Source organism: Mercurialis annua, linkage group LG6, assembly GCF_937616625.2.
Source record: "Mercurialis annua linkage group LG6, ddMerAnnu1.2, whole genome shotgun sequence".
NCBI classification, from domain to species: Eukaryota; Viridiplantae; Streptophyta; class Magnoliopsida; order Malpighiales; family Euphorbiaceae; genus Mercurialis; species Mercurialis annua.
In genome coordinates, this window is record NC_065575.1 from 14,927,575 (window position 1) to 14,947,852 (window position 20,278).

At 37.7% G+C, this 20,278-nt stretch overlaps 1 protein-coding gene across 1 annotated transcript; it reads right to left on the reverse strand.

The window, feature by feature from the left end:
• Positions 1-856: 856 nt before the first annotated feature.
• Positions 857-3,176, reverse strand: LOC126687639 (uncharacterized). Its single transcript, XM_050382195.1, has 4 exons — positions 2,114-3,176; positions 1,625-2,068; positions 1,220-1,429; positions 857-1,152 (listed from the first exon to the last, which is right to left on the reverse strand). The coding sequence occupies exons 1-4, from the start codon at positions 3,174-3,176 to the stop codon at positions 857-859; spliced, it is 2,013 nt and encodes a 670-aa protein (XP_050238152.1).
• Positions 3,177-20,278: the final 17,102 nt, after the last annotated feature.

A 20,278-nucleotide genomic window follows, 5' to 3' on the forward strand; every position in this document is an offset into this window, starting at 1 on the left:
TACGAGCTCCATTCACCTTCGGCGCCAGCTTCGAGATGCTCCCCTTCAAAATGCTCCGGCACTTTTTGACATCGAGGCCTTCGACCATGTCTCTATCCATACAGCTTTCGAGATCTTTGATGCCTTTCTCCTCGGCCTCTAACTCGGCGTTCATAGAGGCAATTTTATCTTGCAACTCCTTGGCCTGGGAGCGGCGATCTGTCAAGCTCGTGACGGCCGCTTTCACATTCGTCTTCAGGGTTTCGAGTTTCTCTTTGGCTTCAGTCTCCTGGGCGAGAAGCTTTTCATATTCGGCTTGCGTAGCCAGCGAATCGTTATATATCTTCTGAAAAGCTTCAAGAGATGCCGACAGTCTCGTCACAGCATCTCGGGCCTCCTCGCCGAGAACTTCTGAAGGGGCGTCAGATAAGGCTGCAGCAGTTTTCTTCAGTTTGGCGATCTCTTCGGGCGATTTGAATAATGAAACGCCGAGGGTTTTCATCTGGGACATGATATCGAAATGATCACCCCAATTCTCAGAAGGGTTGCTCGTCTCCAGATTAGTCGGCCCATCTTCTGAGGGAATCAGCAGCTCATCGTCGCTATCAGAGTTTAGAAAGGCAGCAACCTTCGCCTTCACGTCATCTTCCAGGCCAGGATCGGCGATTGGAATCTGCCATGATTGACCACAATAAAATATCAACTACCAGGAAGTGTAAAGATTATGAGCAAAAGCAGAAAAGTACCTTAGTAGCCGATTTCTTAGCTAGATTCTCGGACAGATTCAGCAATTCCGGAGCGAGGGGCGACAACTTCTTAGGAACCTCCATGCTCGCCAAAATCTGAGTCACAATGGGGGTGCGTTGAGAGCTGGTCTCTACTGAAACTTGCGTGCATTCTGCTTCTTCGGCAGGAAAATCTTCTGCCGTTTTTGTCTCGCCCCTAGAAGACGAATGAGAGCTGGCGGATGGAGTTGCCCGTTTGGAAGAATCAGAATCCTTGGGCGAAGGATGAAACAGGCGAGATCCTCTAGGCTCCACTTTCTGTTTTTCGCCTTGGCTTCTTTAGATGGCTTTTGCTTCGCCGGGCGTTTGGCTCTCGATCGTTTGGTTTCAGGTTCGTCGTCTCCATCAATGTCAAACTTGTCATCCTTGTGCCATTTCGGCACGCCAACTGCGGAATTATTACAATGTGTAAGGGCAATAAAAAATGGTTTTAAAGACAGAAAAGAATGGATTACCTGGAATTCTGGTATAACCGACTCGAACCAATTCGGCTATAGCCTCGGCATCAGATGGACATCTAATACCGGTATAAGAGACTCCCTCACTATTAATGATCGGCTCAGATTTTTTGGTTTTCTTTATAAGTTTTTTAATGGGAATATTCGTGGACATGTTGCATTTTGGAACCGGTGGGCTCTTATACTTAAACTTAGGACGAATATGAGCTAGGAAAAACTCGTACGAGTACTTATGTTGGTATTTTTATTCCCATAGTTTTATCATTTTATTTTCAAAGTTACGTTTAGCTATTCGCCTATGTTTTTGTATTAAAAGGTTCATGCCTGGGCGATTTAAGGGATCATACTTATACTTATAAAAGCGCTCGAATTTAGCTATTTCGTAAAGGTGAAAAGTAATACCTTCATATTGGGGACGTTTCGGGGCCTGCAAAAGAAAGAGATCGGCATGAGTAGGAGTTCTTGACAAAGGAGGTAAAGAAAAATTGTGAAGAGAAAGGATTTCTTTCGGCGAAAGATCAAAGAAGGACTCTGTGACCGAAGCCCACCAGCTCTCATATTCAGGGGTAGTTTTGGGTTTAGATGAGGGACGAGACAGGTCTGGAATGGGGGGTAGATAAGCCTTATTGAGGCGAATTATGAACTGGAGGCCAGCATAATTTTCTAAGGAAGCTTTATGGGTCCCGCGATTATTGACGGAGATCAATAAAGAACAGGGGATGCCTTGGTTAAAACCGAATTGGCGAGACACGTAGTTGGGGCAATACAACTCGATGCCACTTTGCTTATACTCCAGACCAGCGATCAAATTCCTGGCCTTTAGGGCGCTTCCGCAGTACTGGCCACCTAGCCGAGTAATTGGATGGGTTCAAACTTCCTCAGTATCTTCGCCATCCCAGCCGATCAGAAGCCATGATGGTGGATACTTCATAGATAAAATCGGGCAGAACAGCTCCGACGCCCTTACTGAGTGGTTAAAAACTTCAAGGATATCTAAAACGTGGCCGAGGCGAGTGCCAGACGATATGAGAGAAAAGCCATTCAGCTCGGCCTTTATAGAGGGAACACTCTCAAATAGTTCCGGAAAATACATTGCTAACCAAAGTTGGGCGACCCACAACGGACCACCAGGACATTTGAATACCCTCTTTTCAGCGTGTGGGGCGATGTCATTTAAAGATCGGTATAAATGGGCGAGCAAGAATTCACCTACATTACATCTTCGACCTTCGGCCCAAGCAGCGGCGAGGACGAAGCTATCTTGGGTGACCCTGAACGAAGCCGGACATAGGATAAATTTGGAGATGAAGAAGGCCAGAAATGCTACGTGTTCTCGGTTGTCGGGAACAGTATCCGTATCGCCCTGGAAAATGCCGATGTAAGGGCCGTAACTTCGTTGGGGCTTGGTCAGCTTGAAGTTTGGTTCATCGGCCGAGAGGTTGGGCGAAATCCTTTCGCCAACTATTGGAATGTTAAGCATCACTGCCAAATCCAGAAGTGTGATGGTCATAGCGCCGAATTTGAAGCAGAAGCAGTTTACCGCACTAGACCAGAAAAGTGATGCGCCCATTATGTAGTGCTTGGCTATTGGGCGAATTGCTTTACAAAGGCTAATCATGTCATATATTCCGACCTCGGTCCATATGTGTCCAAAGTGAGGCTTCAGTCTGTTTACCCAGGCATGGTATCCCTTGTGTTCGACCGGCCAATTTCGGAAGGTTGTGTTGAACCAGATGGACGACTGATGTGGAAGAGAGAAGCGTGGTGGGACTTCGTCATGATAGGGAGTAGTGATATCACACAAGTGGCTCGGCGATGTAAGAATAGGACCCACGCAGATTTGGTTGTCCCCTGCGTCGACAATTACCTGGAATTCGGTGTTCGGCGCAGCAGCTCGAGTCTCGGCTATCTCATCAGTAACTTGAGTGGCGATGGTCTCTTGAGGGGCAGCCATGATAACTGCAAAGAATGAAGATACCTTAGTTAGGCGATTGATAAAAAGGGGCGAGTCAAAATTAAGAGGCGAAGAACGAACACTTCCCAGGGAAAGATGCGGAGATTACTTGAAATTTGCTTAGAGAGAGGAAGTCTTGCAAAGGCAGAGAGAGTAGGTAAGTGAGTAATTGAGACAATATTTTTTCTTAAAAGAGAAAATTAGAGGAAGCCGAAAGGTCGTGGGGCCAAGATGTGACATCGTGGAGGGCAGTTGGCAATGACGTGGCATAAAGGGAGTACCGAGAAGTCAATAGATGAGCACCCCTTTAAAATTTTCTTGCAGAAATTTGGGCCTCAGTGTAGGGCCGGGTGATGTCAAAGAAGAAGAAAAGAACAAACCCAAAAATAATTGTTTTAAACTTGTTGGGGGCATTGTTTACACCGGCCCAGGAAATTATATTGAGTAAAGTTTCATATAGGCTTATTAGGGATTCAGGCCCAAAAAAAAGCCTTTTAATTATTTCTTTTTCTTATTTAGAGTTTATAACTCATTAGGAGTGATTTTCTCTTAGAGTCTTAGTCCTAATTGAATTAGGAGTCTTGATTATGAGGAGCTATAAATAGCTCAGAGCTTCATTATGAATGGATCAACAAATCAATCAATCAAAAATCAAGCCCAGTGCTTTTTATCTCGCAATCTCCGGATTGTTTTAATTTAAGAGTAGTTTTCGGTATTAATCTCGCCTGAGTTCGTAGCTCCCAGATTATTACTTTTAAATCACGTGGTTAAGTGTTTTTAACCAAAAAAGCCCTGTGAATATTTACATAGATTCGTTAAAGTATCAAACCTCAAATCGATTCCGATTATAAATTTAAAGATTCGAGTCCGGAATATTTTCAGGCGAACACAATCTAACAAAAAAAATGTGAATTTGATGGTACCTGGAGTCCTGCATGTCCACCTTGACTGCACTAAGAGCTGACCTGAGTATATATATGAACTCCACAAGAGCCATGCACCTTTATTCATTAATTTCGATATAGTTAATTAAATTTGTCCGTATTCACATTATTTATTGTATTTTATTTGATAAATATACATTTTCAACCTACAAATAGATAACGTAATTTATTAAAAGGATAACGTCATAAAAATTTATAAATTTTATACGTTTTCTCAATTTAATCACGTTTTTTAAAATTTCTCATAAAAATACATCAACTTTTATTTATTTTTTAAAGGTATAATCACAAAAAAAAACCCACCCTTTAGTCCTTTTCAATTGCACCCTGACGTTGCAATTTTGCCAGTTGCACCCTAATTCGCACCTTTGAGTTTCAATTTCACCCTCAAAATCAATTTGGACTCTTTTTCACTTGGAAAAAATTCATAAATCCCCTTATATAATACTCGTTTGAACTCTTTTTCACACAAAAAATTAAAAATGGATGACTTATTTTAAGTTTTTTCAAATAGAAAAGAGATGAATTTAGTACTTGAGGGTGGAATTGAAAACTAAAAATGCAAATTAGGGTGCAGCTGACAAAATTGGAACGTCAGGGTGCATTTGAAAAGGGGCTAAAAGGTGGGGATTTTTTTGGTGATTAAGCCTATTTTAAATTCATACACGGTAATGACGTGGCATTCATTCGTTGGTGCAATTTATTGAGGTATAAGTCATTTTTTACTAATAAATGAGTGACACGTCAGTATTCCGTATGAATTTGGGAAAAATGAAAGTTGTTATATTTTTATGAAAGTTTTTTAAAAATGTGATTAAATTAAGAATACGTGTAAAGTTTGTGACTTTTTTATGACATTAACCCTTTATTAAAAATACCATAATGTACGAAAAATTATAATACTTAATTTACTATATATATAACGGATCATATATATTATGAATATATTATTAATATATTATTATTAAAATTAAAATATTATAACCAAAAATTAAATTATTAAAAGAAAACTGATGTTTTATTTATATTTTTTATTAATTAGGATAAAAAATAAAAAAATGATCTAAAGAGAATTTTGGTGCAGTTGTGAATGGCGATATCTTTTGAATTTATATATTGGACCATTAAATTAAAAAATATGCGATTTACAATGACAACTGTTCTATTTCAGAGGCTATTATTAGACATTAATTGGAATAAGAATACAAGTGAATAGAAATTAAAATTCATATGTTTAGTTGGTAGTAATTATATGTAATATATTTAATAATTGAAATTATAAATATATGACTAATAATAATTTATGTATTTTTAAGTAATATAACTTATATATATTTAATAAAGAAATGACAATAAAATTTAAATGTCTAGAAATATAAAAATATATTTAATTATATATAATTTAATAAATTACGTTTATTTAATTCAAATTTTATGTTGCTAACATAAAGTAAGAATCATATAAAAAACTTGAATCTTGATTTAACATGATATGATATTAAAATACAAAAGAGTTAAAAGTAAATATAGTCTATTTATTACTATTATATATTAATCTTTTGTTGGATAAATAGTATCATAATTTTACAATTTAGAGCAGTCTTATAAAAAGGAAAAAAGTTTAACTTTTACCTAACCGGTTTTCGAGCACACACTTTATAATACAAAAAGGAATATAAATTTTCTTACAAACTGAAAAAAAATAAAATTACACGAACGTAAGAATATCGTAAAATATAAGAATCATAATACTTGATCCATAACATTAAAAAATCACTTGAGAAAAAAAAACAGATTTCGATATATATATAATTTGAATAACATAAATATATTAGTTTTGTTGACATTAGTGTCTTTTTTAATAAAATCATTGTTTAAATTAGTTTTTTTTTGATGAATAAAACGTTTATTGACCGCAAGAAGTGGCAAAGTCCAGATCAAAGCTTTCGCACAAGAAGTGGCACACTCAAGTTGGCACACTAGAGGCTACGACTAAGAGAAAGGCCTAAAAAATCAATGTCTCGAAAGGAGAATACAAGTGGGATTTCGATAGAAATCCATGCCTGAGTAAGCAAACTCCATATTACATGTTTTATACAGAAAAACTGCTTTATTGAAGCAGTTAAAGATAACACTCTCCTTGTCCTGCCGAATGTTCTGAAAAACTCTAACGTTCCGACATTTCCAAATTTCCCAAACCACTATGAAACATAAAATCCTCCAGAGATAATAATAATTACCTCTCGAAATAATATACTGCCATTGAAGCATGAATTCCCCAAAAGAAGAAGGAAAAATCCATGCTATATCCATCTTCTGTAAAATAGTGCACCAAACCTGTCTCGCAAAGTCACAATGAATTAAAATATGGTCCTATGTCTCCACCACATCACACAGAGAAAAAATAGAGTCATTCACAGAAATAATTGACCGACGTGCCAAAAAACCAAGCGAAGTAACTCTATTATGCATGGCCAACCAAACGAAAAACTTAACTCGTGGCGGAGCTTTAGAATTCCAAACTGTCATAAATGGAGCTGAATTAAGTGTCTCAGTTGTAATTAAACCCGGGTTATTAGTTGCTGAAATAATTTCCTGACTTGAAACATAAGCAGCAGATTCATTTCCATTATTTTTCCCACGCCCAACAACTCTCTAAGTAGCAGCAATGTCGTCCATCTCCACCCTCCCGTCAGCAGCAACATCTCCATCGTTTCCTTCGACAGCAGCCTCATCAACAGCTGCTACATCATGACCAAAAGTTTCCGAACGCCCAGCAACTCCCTCATCATCAGCACTTTCGTCTCGCTCCACTCTCCCATCGGCAGCAACAGAATAAACGTTTCCCTCAATAGTAGCGTCATAACCAGCAGCTACATCCTCCACAGATGCTACGCCATGACCAGGAGCTGTGTTTTCATTCCAGCCAGCAGTAGCACTCATAACCATAACAGCAGCAACAACTCCTATAGTCTGATCAGCAGCTATATTTAAAACCCCATTAGTATTCACAGCAGATGCACTCCTGAAGCTCCAATCCACAGTCCTTTTCTCAGCTAAAAACCGAATCATAGATGCTGCAGTATAAGATTTAGAACTTAAGTTCCACCAAATATTATCCGGTTGTCCCAAATTATGAGGAATCACATTAAAAATGGACAGTAAATCATCTAATAAAACCAACTCAGCCCCTCTTAATCGTCTTCTCCATCTCCATCCATCATGCCAAACAACACTAATAGTCGCTTGCTTTTGTTTTGAAAGATTATAGAGACGAGGTAACAAAAAGCAAGGAGGACCCAAGCCACTCCAATTATCATTCCAAAGAGAAATTGAACACCCATCTCCAACATTGTATTTCAAGTTGTTAAGAAAAAATTTCCACGCATGTTTGTCATTACAGCAAGCTTTTTTAATTCCTTCCAAATGAGGGACATTTTTTTAACATCACCATTCAGCAACGAGTTCCAATCCGTAACGTTAGAACAACTTGAAACAATCTTATAACAAAGCGAATCGCTATTGTTAATTCTCACCTTCCACACCCATTTAAAAAGCAAACTTTGATTTCTAACTTTAAGATTATAAATACCCAAACCTCCATATTAAAAGTCTTGGCAAATATATTTCCAAGAAACTCTACACAACACCCGTGAAGAAATATCACCCTTCCACAAAAAGAGAATCATATACGACTCCAATTGTGTCTGAACCGCCCACGGCATATTAAACAACGACATGAAATAGACTGGCACACTAAAGAGAACCGATTTAATGAGGACTAACCTTCCAGCCGGAGATAATAGAGAACCTTTCCACAAAGTCATACGAGATTTGAAACGTTCAATAACTGGATCCCAAGAACGAACAGAGAGCGTCCTGTTCGAGAGAGGGAGTCCAAGATATTTAATAGGAAAAGAATCAACTTTGCACCCAACAAATTGCGCCGCGTTCAGCAAATCAGCCTCGTTCACATTAATCCCCATAATAGAGCTTTTATGAAAATTGATTCGAAGACCCGATATCAGTTCGAAGCAGCGAAGAATCCGAGTCAAATTCCTAAGTTGCTCAATATTATAAGGCAAATACAAAATAGTGTCATCAGCAAACTGCGATAAAGATATAGGATCATGATTTTCCGAGAAAACAAAACCTCGAGTGAACCCTAGCTCTTCGGATTTGTTCAGAAGCCGTTTTAAAGCCTCCACAGCAATGAGAAATAAATAAGGCGATATCGGATCTCCCTGACGGACACCTGTTGGCAAAAATACCAACTCGTAATAAAGTGGACTTTAAGTCCGGGTTGTCGAACCCACAAGGATGAGAGGTTTAAAGTGAATGAAATTGATTGTGAAATTCAATTCGTTTAGCAACGGAAAGATTGGTTTTTAGTAACAACTAAACAACTAACCAACAACTAACACTAATCTAGCAATTAACAACTAAATTGGCGATTAATAAAAAACTAGAACGATTAATAATAACGATAAATCAAATGATAAACGAGGTTTGGAGGTCGACAATCCACCTAGGTCATGCATTCTCGGGATTCGGGTCTAGGAGCATAAAACGAGGGCCGAGCGTTTCTAAATTGCAACTCCCGCTCTCTCGAGCCTCAAAGAGCTACAAAACCACAACTAATCAAGCTTAACCTACTCTCATAGCACTAAACACAAGTAGAGCAATTACAATAAATCACAACTCAAAGGCCACTTAATTACTAACCCACTCTCATGGTGTCACTAATTAAGCATCTAATTAACTCTTTCCAATTAATAAACCCTCTCTCAAGGTGAGTCTTAATCTAACAATAATACTTAGGTAGCTAGTCTAAGCAAGCCTTAGGAGCATTAATTAGAACAACCAAACTAACCCAAACCCTAACCCAATCATGCATTAACTAGGATTCATATCAACCCCCAAACAAGGGGTTTAGCCAACCATCACTAATCTAGCATTAACTACTAACCAATAATCAATAAACATAATAAAAGTTAGAGTAATGACCTTAAGCAAGAAGGGAAGCAATATCATAAACAAGATAATGAAGATAGAAAACCAAAAGCTTGCATTAATGGAGATAAAACCCAAATTACAAAATCTGGAAATTAAATGAAGAACACCAAGAACAATGTAGATCCTATTCTAAAAGTAGAGAGAAAAAGGAATTGCAACTACACTAAGAATTGATGTCTCCTACACTAATGAGACATACCCTAAAAGAAGAGATAAAATTGTTTATATAGTACTCCTAGAAAGGTAATAAAAGACAACCTGTTACAAGAGTGTTTGGCCAAATAAGGAAGTGGGCCTAAGTCTTGAGCCTTTGAAATTTGAAAGCTGAGAATTAATTTTGCACTGGTCCAGATCGTGACCCTCAGGTCCAGATCATGACCTTCCTTAGAGCATTCCTCTCGGTACCATTTTCATGCCTAGTCCAGATCGTGACCCTCAAGGTCCAGATCGTGACCTCCTTTAAAAATGCCTCTTCGCCGTTTTATTACTCCAAGACTTTGCCGAATCGATTCTTTGCCGGTTCTTTCTGCTTTTTGGGCCAAATAGTCTCCATTACGCTCTAATGCTCCTAAAATGCATACACATACGATAAGGCACCAAAACACCTCAAAATACGTGCTAAAATGTACCAAAACGTAATGGAAACGACTCTAGATATAGGAGTATTTTACTCCTATCAAACCTCCTCACACTAAACCCTTGCTTGTCCTCAAGCAAGAAATGCATGTTTCACAACTCACAACTAGCAAACTTGGCAATCTTAAACAAGCATCAACAAACATACTCCCGAATCAAGAATGCACAAATGCAAATGTCTAACATCAACAACTATAAGCGATGCAAGCAAATGAACAATGCAATTATAATGACATATTCCGAAGACAAAGAGAATATAATTGCATTAGCCTAATGTCAAATCTCGAACAATCAAGGTATCACCATCATCTTCGGGACATGCGTATATTTGGTCAAACAAAATATTGGGCAAGTTATGGCATAGCAAACATATGCATTGAATAATGGCATATAAATCCTCACAAGGTGTCACTCTAACATACAAGTGTTTAGGGTGCAAAAAGTATTAAGCTCACAACACAAATGTATATTCACCATAGGCTTGCTCTTAGTCGCGGACTCCGCTACTTAGCACGGTAATCGAAAACTATCATATGGACTTAAAATGGGTTGTAACTTGGCTAAGGGTTAGGGGTAGGTAAAAATGGATAATTGGCTATAACTTGACTTGAAAAACATATTGCAAGGCGAAACCAAATTCTTTACTTCTAGCTCGGAAATTTTCACACAAGTGAACTTTCTTCTTTCTTTTTATGCCTTTATTCATTTTTTCTTTTCTTTTCTTATTTTCTTTATTCTTCCTTTTTTCTTTATTTTGTTTTTCTTTTCTTCAAGGAAAATTTCTCTTTTAAAGCACTTGTTCACTTTTTCCTTCTAAACATCAAGCTAGAGTCACAAATTCCTTAGTTAAGTTAAACAAGTCAAATTAGGTGTTTAAAGAGGGTAATTTGTTGAAAGGTAAATTTGTGTAATGTGTGTAATCAAAAGAAAGGTTTAGCCTCAAGTTTGTGTAATCTAGGGGTAAAGGGTAGGCTTTTTACAAGTGGTCTAAGTTAAAAGGGGTAATCCTAATTGCCACACTCATCTAGTTGTCAACTACTCAACAATGCAACTTTGAACGGACACCGAGCAAGTTCTAGGAATATCATGCGATCGACACTCACACAAGAAATTTAGGCTCAAAAACTCTCAAAATATGTGGTGTTATGCCTAATGCTCAATTCCTATGTTCTCATGCCAAACATGCCCATAAAAAAATGACACAAATGTTTCAAATTATCGCAAATCATGCATCCGCATTAAGCTAAAACTGTCATATCCGAGAGTTAACAACTAAAGGTCAATTTCACCACTATCCCCTCGCAACGTGTCATACAAATTTGCATTTCATTAAGCAAGCATCAAGAATAATTGTTTAGATCATGACATTCAAGCTCAAGTGATAACAAAAGTTGATACATTTCAAGTCATTGCCAAATTCACTAAATTTCACTAAAAGCATTCAACAAGCTTGGTACAAGAGTTTAGTGGAGGCGACTCAAACATTTTAAACAACTAGACACACACGACACAAACATAAAGCAATAAAAATATAAAACATGATAAAGCGAGATACAATTTCACAACCCTCCTCACACTATTTCTAGCTTAGTCTCTAAGCAAGAAATATAAAAATAAAACATGAAATTGTATGAGATAGAGTTAGAAAGAGCAAATCTCGCTAGTCGAATGTCGGGGTGCCAGGCGATGGTGGAGGAGATGAGATCGCCATGGAAATGATCCATGTGGTTTGTGTTTGTTGGGGAATGGTCTAGATGAATGCCACCTCATCAATCCATGTAAAGGAGTGTCATTTGCCCCAAGAAAAAATTTCTCATCTTGCCCTTGATGAGGGTCACGATCGTGACCCTCTCTCCCAGGTGAGGTCATGATCGTGACATGCTATGCCCATTAGCCTCGGTACATTTTGTACCAAAGGTCACGATCGTGACCTTCTGGTCACGATCTGGATCTTCATTAAAAATCACAATCTCCGCTTTTTTCACCTACACACCAAAAACACAACACACTCCGGAATTAACTCGAACAAAAACATGATAACTAAACATATAAAACATTGAAACTAAAAGACTAAGAAAAATGAACAAAAACAATAAATCGAACCTCTCGGAATTGCCTCCCGAGTGCGCTTTAGTTGGAGTCCAAAGCTAGACTCTTCGCGTAAGGTTGTTAAAAATACAACCTAACATTTGGAAGCCGTCTTGATAGCATCTTCTCCCTCTTTTGCTTTGTTGGCTCCTTCAAATAAGGCTCATGTGATATGAAGTATGCTTGTACTCTAAAATAATGAACATGAGGAGTATGAAGCATCTTCATATACTTGGTATTATTTCCATCATACTCGGAATCAAACCCCTCTAAGAATGGATCTTTATAATCAAAGGATTTGTTGAATTCCTCGTAGAGTACCGTAATACCAAATGTCTCCTCACTTTTATCATTTACGCTCTTGGGACAAGTAAGTGGCTTGGAAATTGGAGCTTCAAGTTCAACATCCTCACACTTTTCTCTTTCGATCTCTATGTGAACCATTGTGTGAGGATGTTCTACTAAAGCACCATCATCTTTCAAATCTATGGCCATAGCATGTTGTGTTGGAGTAGCTTCAATTTTGGCTAGTAATCCTCTTTGATTGTCCGAAGCCTTCTTGAGTCGACTCGGAAAAGGGACCTTTGGTACATAAGGAGATGGGGGTGGTAGTCTAACATATGGAGCTTCAACTTTCACTTCGTCACTAGAACTTAGCTCACTATAACTTGGCTCATCTTCAACCACCATAGGTCTCTTGACATGAGGGTTATCGAGAGCTTTTCCGCTTCTAAACTCAATGTCCTTGAGTTGCTCTCTCGGATTAGACTCGGTTGTAGTTGATACGATACCTTGTGCTCCACATTGCATAAAAAGCGCCCTTTGAGCAATTTGAGTTTCAAGACGGCGATTAGTGGCGGCTTGATATTCAAGGTGGCGTGCATTATCCTCCCTTATTTGATCGAGTTTCTCCAAGACCTTGTCAAGCATGCTATCCTCATCAAACATTCCATTTTGCTGAAATTCATGTGATTGTTGTGGTTCATTGCCAAAATTGGAGTTGAAGCTCCATTGGTCTTGATGTGGGTGATAACTTGAGTTGAAGTTTTCCAATTGTTGTCCCAACCATAGTTCGGAGGGTTATGCCACCCCGGATCATATCAGAATAAGGGTCATTATCTTGCCGTTGATCACCCACATAATTTACATGGTCATTCCAATTTGAATAGAGTGTAGGACACTCGGCTCCGGTATGACTAAAATCCCCACAAATATCACAATTGTAGTTAATGTTTTGGTACGGAAAATATCTTTAATTCCATGCCATTACTCCTTTCCGACCATAATTGCCATAAAAAGAATATTTGAAGATAAACCAATGAAGTCCAAAATTTCCTACGCAACCACAAACAAGCACACCAAGCGTAATTCACGAAAACACAAACTAACAAAAGAAAAGTAAAAACAAAAACTAAGGCTAACTCGACCGAATTTCAAAATACTTTCAATCAATTAAACGCAACCTCATCCCCGGCAACGGCGCCAAAAACTTGTTGGGAATTTTACTCGCCAACTTATAATAGAGTAGACTTTAAGTCCGGGTTGTCGAACCCACAAGGATGAGAGGTTTAAAGTGAATGAAATTGATTGTGAAATTCAATTCGTTTAGCAATGGAAAGATTGGTTTTTAGTAACAACTAAACAACTAACCAACAACTAACACTAATCTAGCAATTAACAACTAAATTGGCGATTAATAAAAAACTAGAACGATTAATAATTACGATAAATCAAATGATAAACGAGGTTTGGAGGTCGACAATCCACCTAGGTCATGCATTCTCGGGATTCGGGTCTAGGGGCATAAAACGAGGGCCGAGCGTTTTTAAATCGCAACTCTCGCTCTCTCGAGCCTCAAAGAGCTACAAAACCACAACTAATCAAGCTTAACCTACTCTCATAGCACTAAACACAATTAGAGAAATTACAATAAATCACAACTCAAAGGCCACTTAATTACTAACCCACTCTCATGGTGTCACTAATTAAGCATCTAATTAACTCTTTCCAATTAATAAACCCTCTCTCAAGGTGAGTCTTAATCTAACAACAATACGTAGGTAGCTAGTCTAAGCAAGCCTTAGGAGCATTAATTAGAACAACCAAACTAACCCAAACCCTAACCCAATCATGCATTAACTAGGATTCATATCAACCCCCAAACAAGGGGTTTAGCCAGCCATCACTAATCTAGCATTAACTACTAACCAATAATTAATAAACATAATAAAAGTTAGAGTAATTACCTTAAGCAAGAAGGGAAGCAATATCATAAACAAGATAATGAAGATAGAAAACCAAAAGCTTGCATTAATGGAGATAAAACCCAAATTACAAAATCTGGAAATTAAATGAAGAACACCAAGAACAATGTAGATCCTATTCTAAAAGTAGAGAGAAAAAGGAATTGCAACTACACTAAGAATTGATGTCTCCTACACGAATGAGACATACCCTAAAAGAAGATATAAAATTGTTTATATAGTACTCCTAGAAAGGTAATAAAAGACAACCTATTACAAGAGTGTTTGGCCAAATAAGGAAGTGGGCCTAAGTCTTGAGCCTTTGAAATTTGAAAGCTGAGAATTAATTTTGCACTGGTCCAGATCGTGACCCTCAGGTCCAGATCATGACCTTCCTTAGAGCATTCCTCTCGGTACCATTTTCATGCCTAGTCCAGATCGTGACCCTCAAGGTCCAGATCGTGACCTCCTTTAAAAATGTCTCTTCGCCGTTTTATTACTCCAAGACTTTGCCGAATCGATTCTTTGCTGGTTCTTTCTGCCTTTTGGGCCAAATAGTCTCCATTACGCTCCAATGCTCCTAAAATGCATACACATACGATAAGGCACCAAAACACCTCAAAATACGTGCTAAAATGTACCAAAACGTAATGGAAATGACTCTAGATATAGGAGTATTTTACTCCTATCAAACCTCCTCACACTAAACCCTTGCTTGTCCTCAAGTAAGAAATGCATGTTTCACAACTCACAACTAGCAAACTTGGCAATCTTAAACAAGCATCAACAAACATACTCCCGAATCAAGAATGCACAAATGCAAATGTCTAACATCAACAACTATAAGCGATGCAAGCAAATGAACAATGCAATTATAATGACATATTCCGAAGACAAAGAGAATATAATTGCATTAGCCTAATGTCAAATCTCGAACAATCAAGGTATCAGCATCATCTTCGGGACATGCGTATATTTGGTCAAACAAAATATTGGGCAAGTTATGGCATAGCAAACATATGCATTGAATAATGGCATATAAATCCTCACAAGGTGTCACTCTAACATACAAGTGTTTAGGGTGCAAAAAGTATTAAGCTCACAACACAAATGTATATTCACCATAGGCTTGCTCTTTGTCGCGGACTCCGCTACTTAGCACGGTAATCGAAAACTATCATATGGACTTAAAATGGGTTGTAACTTGGCTAAGGGTTAGGGGTAGGTAAAAATGGATAATTGGCTATAACTTGACTTGAAAAACATATTGCAAGGCGAAACCAAATTCTTTACTTCTAGCTCGGAAATTTTCACACAAGTGAACTTTCTTCTTTCTTTTTATGCCTTTATTCATTTTTTCTTTTCTTTTCTTATTTTTCTTTATTCTTCCTTTTTTCTTTATTTTGTTTTTCTTTTCTTCAAGGCAAATTTCTCTTTTAAAGCACTTGTTCACTTTTTCCTTCTAAACATCAAGCTAGAGTCACAAATTCCTTAGTTAAGTTAAACAAGTCAAATTAGGTGTTTAAAGAGGGTAATTTGTTGAAAGGTAAATTTGTGTAATGTGTGTAATTAAAAGAAAGGTTTAGCCTCAAGTTTGTGTAATCTAGGGGTAAAGGGTAGGCTTTTTACAAGTGGTCTAAGTTAAAAGGGGTAATCCTAATTGCCAAACTCATCTAGTTGTCAACTACTCAACAATGCAACTTTGAACGGACACCGAGCAAGTTCTAGGAATATCATGCGATCGACACTCACACAAGAAATTTAGGCTCAAAAACTCTCAAAATATGTGGTGTTATGCCTAATGCTCAATTCCTATGTTCTCATGCCAAACATGCCCATAAAATGACACAAATGTTTCAAATTATCGCAAATCATGCATCCGCATTAAGCTAAAACTGTCATATTCGAGAGTTAACAACTAACGGTCAATTTCACCACTATCCCCTCGCAACGTGTCATACAAATTTGCATTTCATTAAGCAAGCATCAAGAATAATTGTTTAGATCATGACATTCAAGCTCAAGTGATAACAAAAGTTGATACATTTCAAGTCATTGCCAAATTCACTAAATTTCACTAAAAGCATTCAACAAGCTTGGTACAAGAGTTTAGTGGAGGCGACTCAAACATTCTAAACAACTAGACACACACGACACAAACATAAAGCAATAAAAATATAAAACATGATAAAGCGAGATACAATTTCACAACCCTCCTCACACTATTTCTAGCTTAGTCTCTAAGCAAGAAATATAAAAATAAAACATGAAATTGTATGAGATAGAGTTAGAAAGAGCAAATCTCGCTAGTCGAATGTCGGGGTGCCGGGCGTTGGTGGAGGAGATGAGATCGCCATGAAAATGATCCATGTGGTTTGTGTTTGTTGGGGAATGGTCTAGATGAATGCCACCTCATCAATCCATGTAAAGGAGTGTCATTTGCCCCAAGAAAAATTTTCTCATCTTGCCCTTAATGAGGGTCACGATCGTGACCCTCTCTCCCAGGTGAGGTCACGATCGTGACATGCTATGCCCATTAGCCTCGGTACATTTTGTACCAAAGGTCACGATCGTGACCTTTTGGTCACGATCTGGATCTTCATTAAAAATCACAATCTCCGCTTTTTTCACCTACACACCAAAAACACAACACACTCCGGAATTAACTCGAACAAAAACATGATAACTAAACATATAAAACATTGAAACTAAAAGACTAAGAAAAATGAACAAAAACAATAAATCGAACCTCTCGGGATTGCCTCCCGAGTGCGCTTTAGTTGGAGTCCAAAGCTAGACTCTTCGCGTAAGGTTGTTAAAAATACAACCTAACATTTGGAAGCCGTCTTGGTAGCATCTTCTCCCTCTTTTGCTTTGTTGGCTCCTTCAAATAAGGCTCATGTGATATGAAGTATGCTTATACTCTAAAATAATGAACATGAGGAGTATGAAGCATCTTCATATACTTGGTATTATTTCCATCATACTCGGAATCAAACCCCTCTAAGAATGGATCTTTATAATCAAAGGATTTGTTGAATTCCTCGTAGAGTACCGTAATACCAAATGTCTCCTCACTTTTATCATTTACGCTCTTGGGACAAGTAAGTGGCTTGGAAATTGGAGCTTCAAGTTCAACATCCTCACACTTTTCTCTTTCGATCTCTATGTGAACCATTGTGTGAGGATGTTCTACTAAAGCACCATCATCTTTCAAATCTATGGCCATAGCATGTTGTGTTGGAGTAGCTTCAATTTCGGCTAGTAATCCTCTTTGATTGTCCGAAGCCTTCTTGAGTCGACTCGGAAAAGGGACCTTTGGTACATAAGGAGGTGGGGGTGGTAGTCTAACATATGGAGCTTCAACTTTCACTTCGTCACTAGAACTTAGCTCACTATAACTTGGCTCATCTTCAACCACCATAGGTCTCTTGACATGAGGGTCATCAAGAGCTTTTCCGCTTCTAAACTCAATGTCCTTGAGTTGCTCTCTCGGATTAGACTCGGTTGTAGTTGATACGATACCTTGTGCTCCACATTGCATAAAAAGCGCCCTTTGAGCAATTTGAGTTTCAAGACGGCGATTAGTGGCGGCTTGATATTCAAGGTGGCGTGCATTATCCTCCCTTATTTGATCGAGTTTCTCCAAGACCTTGTCAAGCATGCTATCCTCATCAAACATTCCATTTTGCTGAAATTCATGTGATTGTTGTGGTTCATTGCCAAAATTGGAGTTGAAGCTCCATTGGTCTTGATGTGGGTGATAACTTGAGTTGAAGTTTTCCCAATTGTTGTCCCAACCATAGTTCGGAGGGTTATGCCACCCGGATCATATCGGAATAAGGGTCATTATCTTGCCATTGATCACCCACATAATTTACATGGTCATTCCAATATGAATAGAGTGTAGGACACTCGGCTCCGGTATGACTAAAATCCCCACAAATATCACAATTGTAGTTAATGTTTTGGTACGGCAAATAACTTTGATTCCATGCCATTACTCCTTTCCGACCATAATTGCCATAAAAAGAATATTTGAAGATAAACCAATGAAGTCCAAAATTTCCTACGCAACCACAAACAAGCACACCAAGCGTAATTCACGAAAACACAAACTAACAAAAGAAAAGTAAAAACAAAAAATAAGGCTAACTCGACCGAATTTCAAAGTACTTTCAATCAATTAAACACAAACTTATCCCCGGCAACGGCGCCAAAAACTTGTTGGCAATTTTACTCGCCAACTTATAATAGAGTAGACTTTAAGTCCGGGTTGTCGAACCCACAAGGATGAGAGGTTTAAAGTGAATGAAATTGATTGTGAAATTCAATTCGTTTAGCAACGGAAAGATTGGTTTTTAGTAACAACTAAACAACTAACCAACAACTAACACTAATCTAGCAATTAACAACTAAATTGGCGATTAATAAAAAACTACAACGATTAATAATTACGATAAATCAAATGATAAACGAGGTTTGGAGGTCGACAATCCACCTAGGTCATGCATTCTCGGGATTCGGGTCTAGGGACATAAAACGAGGGCCGAGCGTTTCTAAATCGCAACTCCCGCTCTCTCGAGCCTCAAAGAGCTATAAAACCACAACTAATCAAGCTTAACATACTCTCATAGCACTAAACACAATTAGAGCAATTACAATAAATCACAACTCAAAGGCCACTTAATTACTAACCCACTCTCATGGTGTCACTAATTAAGCATCTAATTAACTCTTTCCAATTAATAAACCCGTTTGGCTTAAATTGGTAAAAAGGTGAAACGCTTTGATTTGTTTCGTAACGTTTGTAAACGTTTGGCTTAAATTGCTAAAAAGTTGAAACGCTTGGTTTTGTTTCGTAACGTTTGTAAATGTTTGGCTTAAATTGCTATAAAGGTGAAACGTTTGGATTTGTTTCGTAACGTTTATAAACGTTTGGATTTGTTTCGTAACGTTTATAAACGTTTGGATTTGTTTTGTAACGTTTGTAAACATTTGGCTTCAATCGCGAAAAAGGTGAAACCTTTGGAATTGTTTCGTATCATCTGTAAACGTTTGGCTTAAATCGCTAAAAAGGTGTAACGTTTGGATTTGTTACGTAACATTTGAAAACATTTGGCTTGAATCGCTAAAAAGGCTAGACATTTTGATTTGTTTCGTAACGTTTGTATACGTTTGGCTTAAATTTCTAAAAAGATGAAACGCTTGGATTTTTTTCGTAACATTTTTAAACGTTTGGCTTAAATTGCTAAAAAGGTAAAACACTTTGATTTGTTTCGTTACGTTTGTAAACGTTTGGCTTAAATTGCTAAAAAGGTGAAACGCTTGGATTTGTTTCATAACATTTGTAAACATTTGGCTTAAATTGGTAAAAAGGTGAAACGCTTTGATTTATTTCGTAACGTTTGTAAACGTTTGGTTTAAATTGCTAAAAAGGTGAAACGCTTCGATTTATTTCGCAACGTTTGTAAACGTTTGGCTTAAATTACTAAAACGATAAAACATTTGGATTTGTTTCGTAACGTTTGTAAGTGTTTGGCTGAAATTGCTAAATAGGGGAAACGCTTGGAATTGTTTCGTAATTTTTGTAAACGTTGGGCTTAAATCGCTAAAAAGGTGAAACGGTTGGATTTGTTTCATAACGTTTGTAAACGTTTGGCTTAAATCGCTAAAAAGGTTAAACGTTTGGATTTATTTCGTAGCGTCTGTAAACGTTTGACTTAAATTGCTAAAAAGGTGAAAGGCTTAGATCTGTTTAGTAACGCTTGTAAACGTTTGGCTTAAATTGATAAAAAGGTGAAACACTTGAATTTGTTTCGTAACGTTTGTAAAGGTTTGGCTTAAATCGCTAAAAAGGGGAAACGCTTTGATTTGTTTCGTAGCGTTTGTAAATTTTTGGCTTAAATCTTTAAAAAAATGAAACGTTTGGATTTGTTTCGTAACGTTTATAAACGTTTGGTTTTGTTTCGTAACGTCTATAAACGTTTGGTTTCAATCGCTAAAAAGGTGAAACGTTTGGATTTGTTTCGTAACGTTAATAAACATTAGGAAAAATTACTTGTTCTCAAACTTGATTTTCAAAAGGCTTTTGACAGTATAGGGTGGGATTATCTTCTATATGTTATGCGCTGCATGAATTTTCCAGGGAAGTGGATTGAGTGGATGTCTTGTT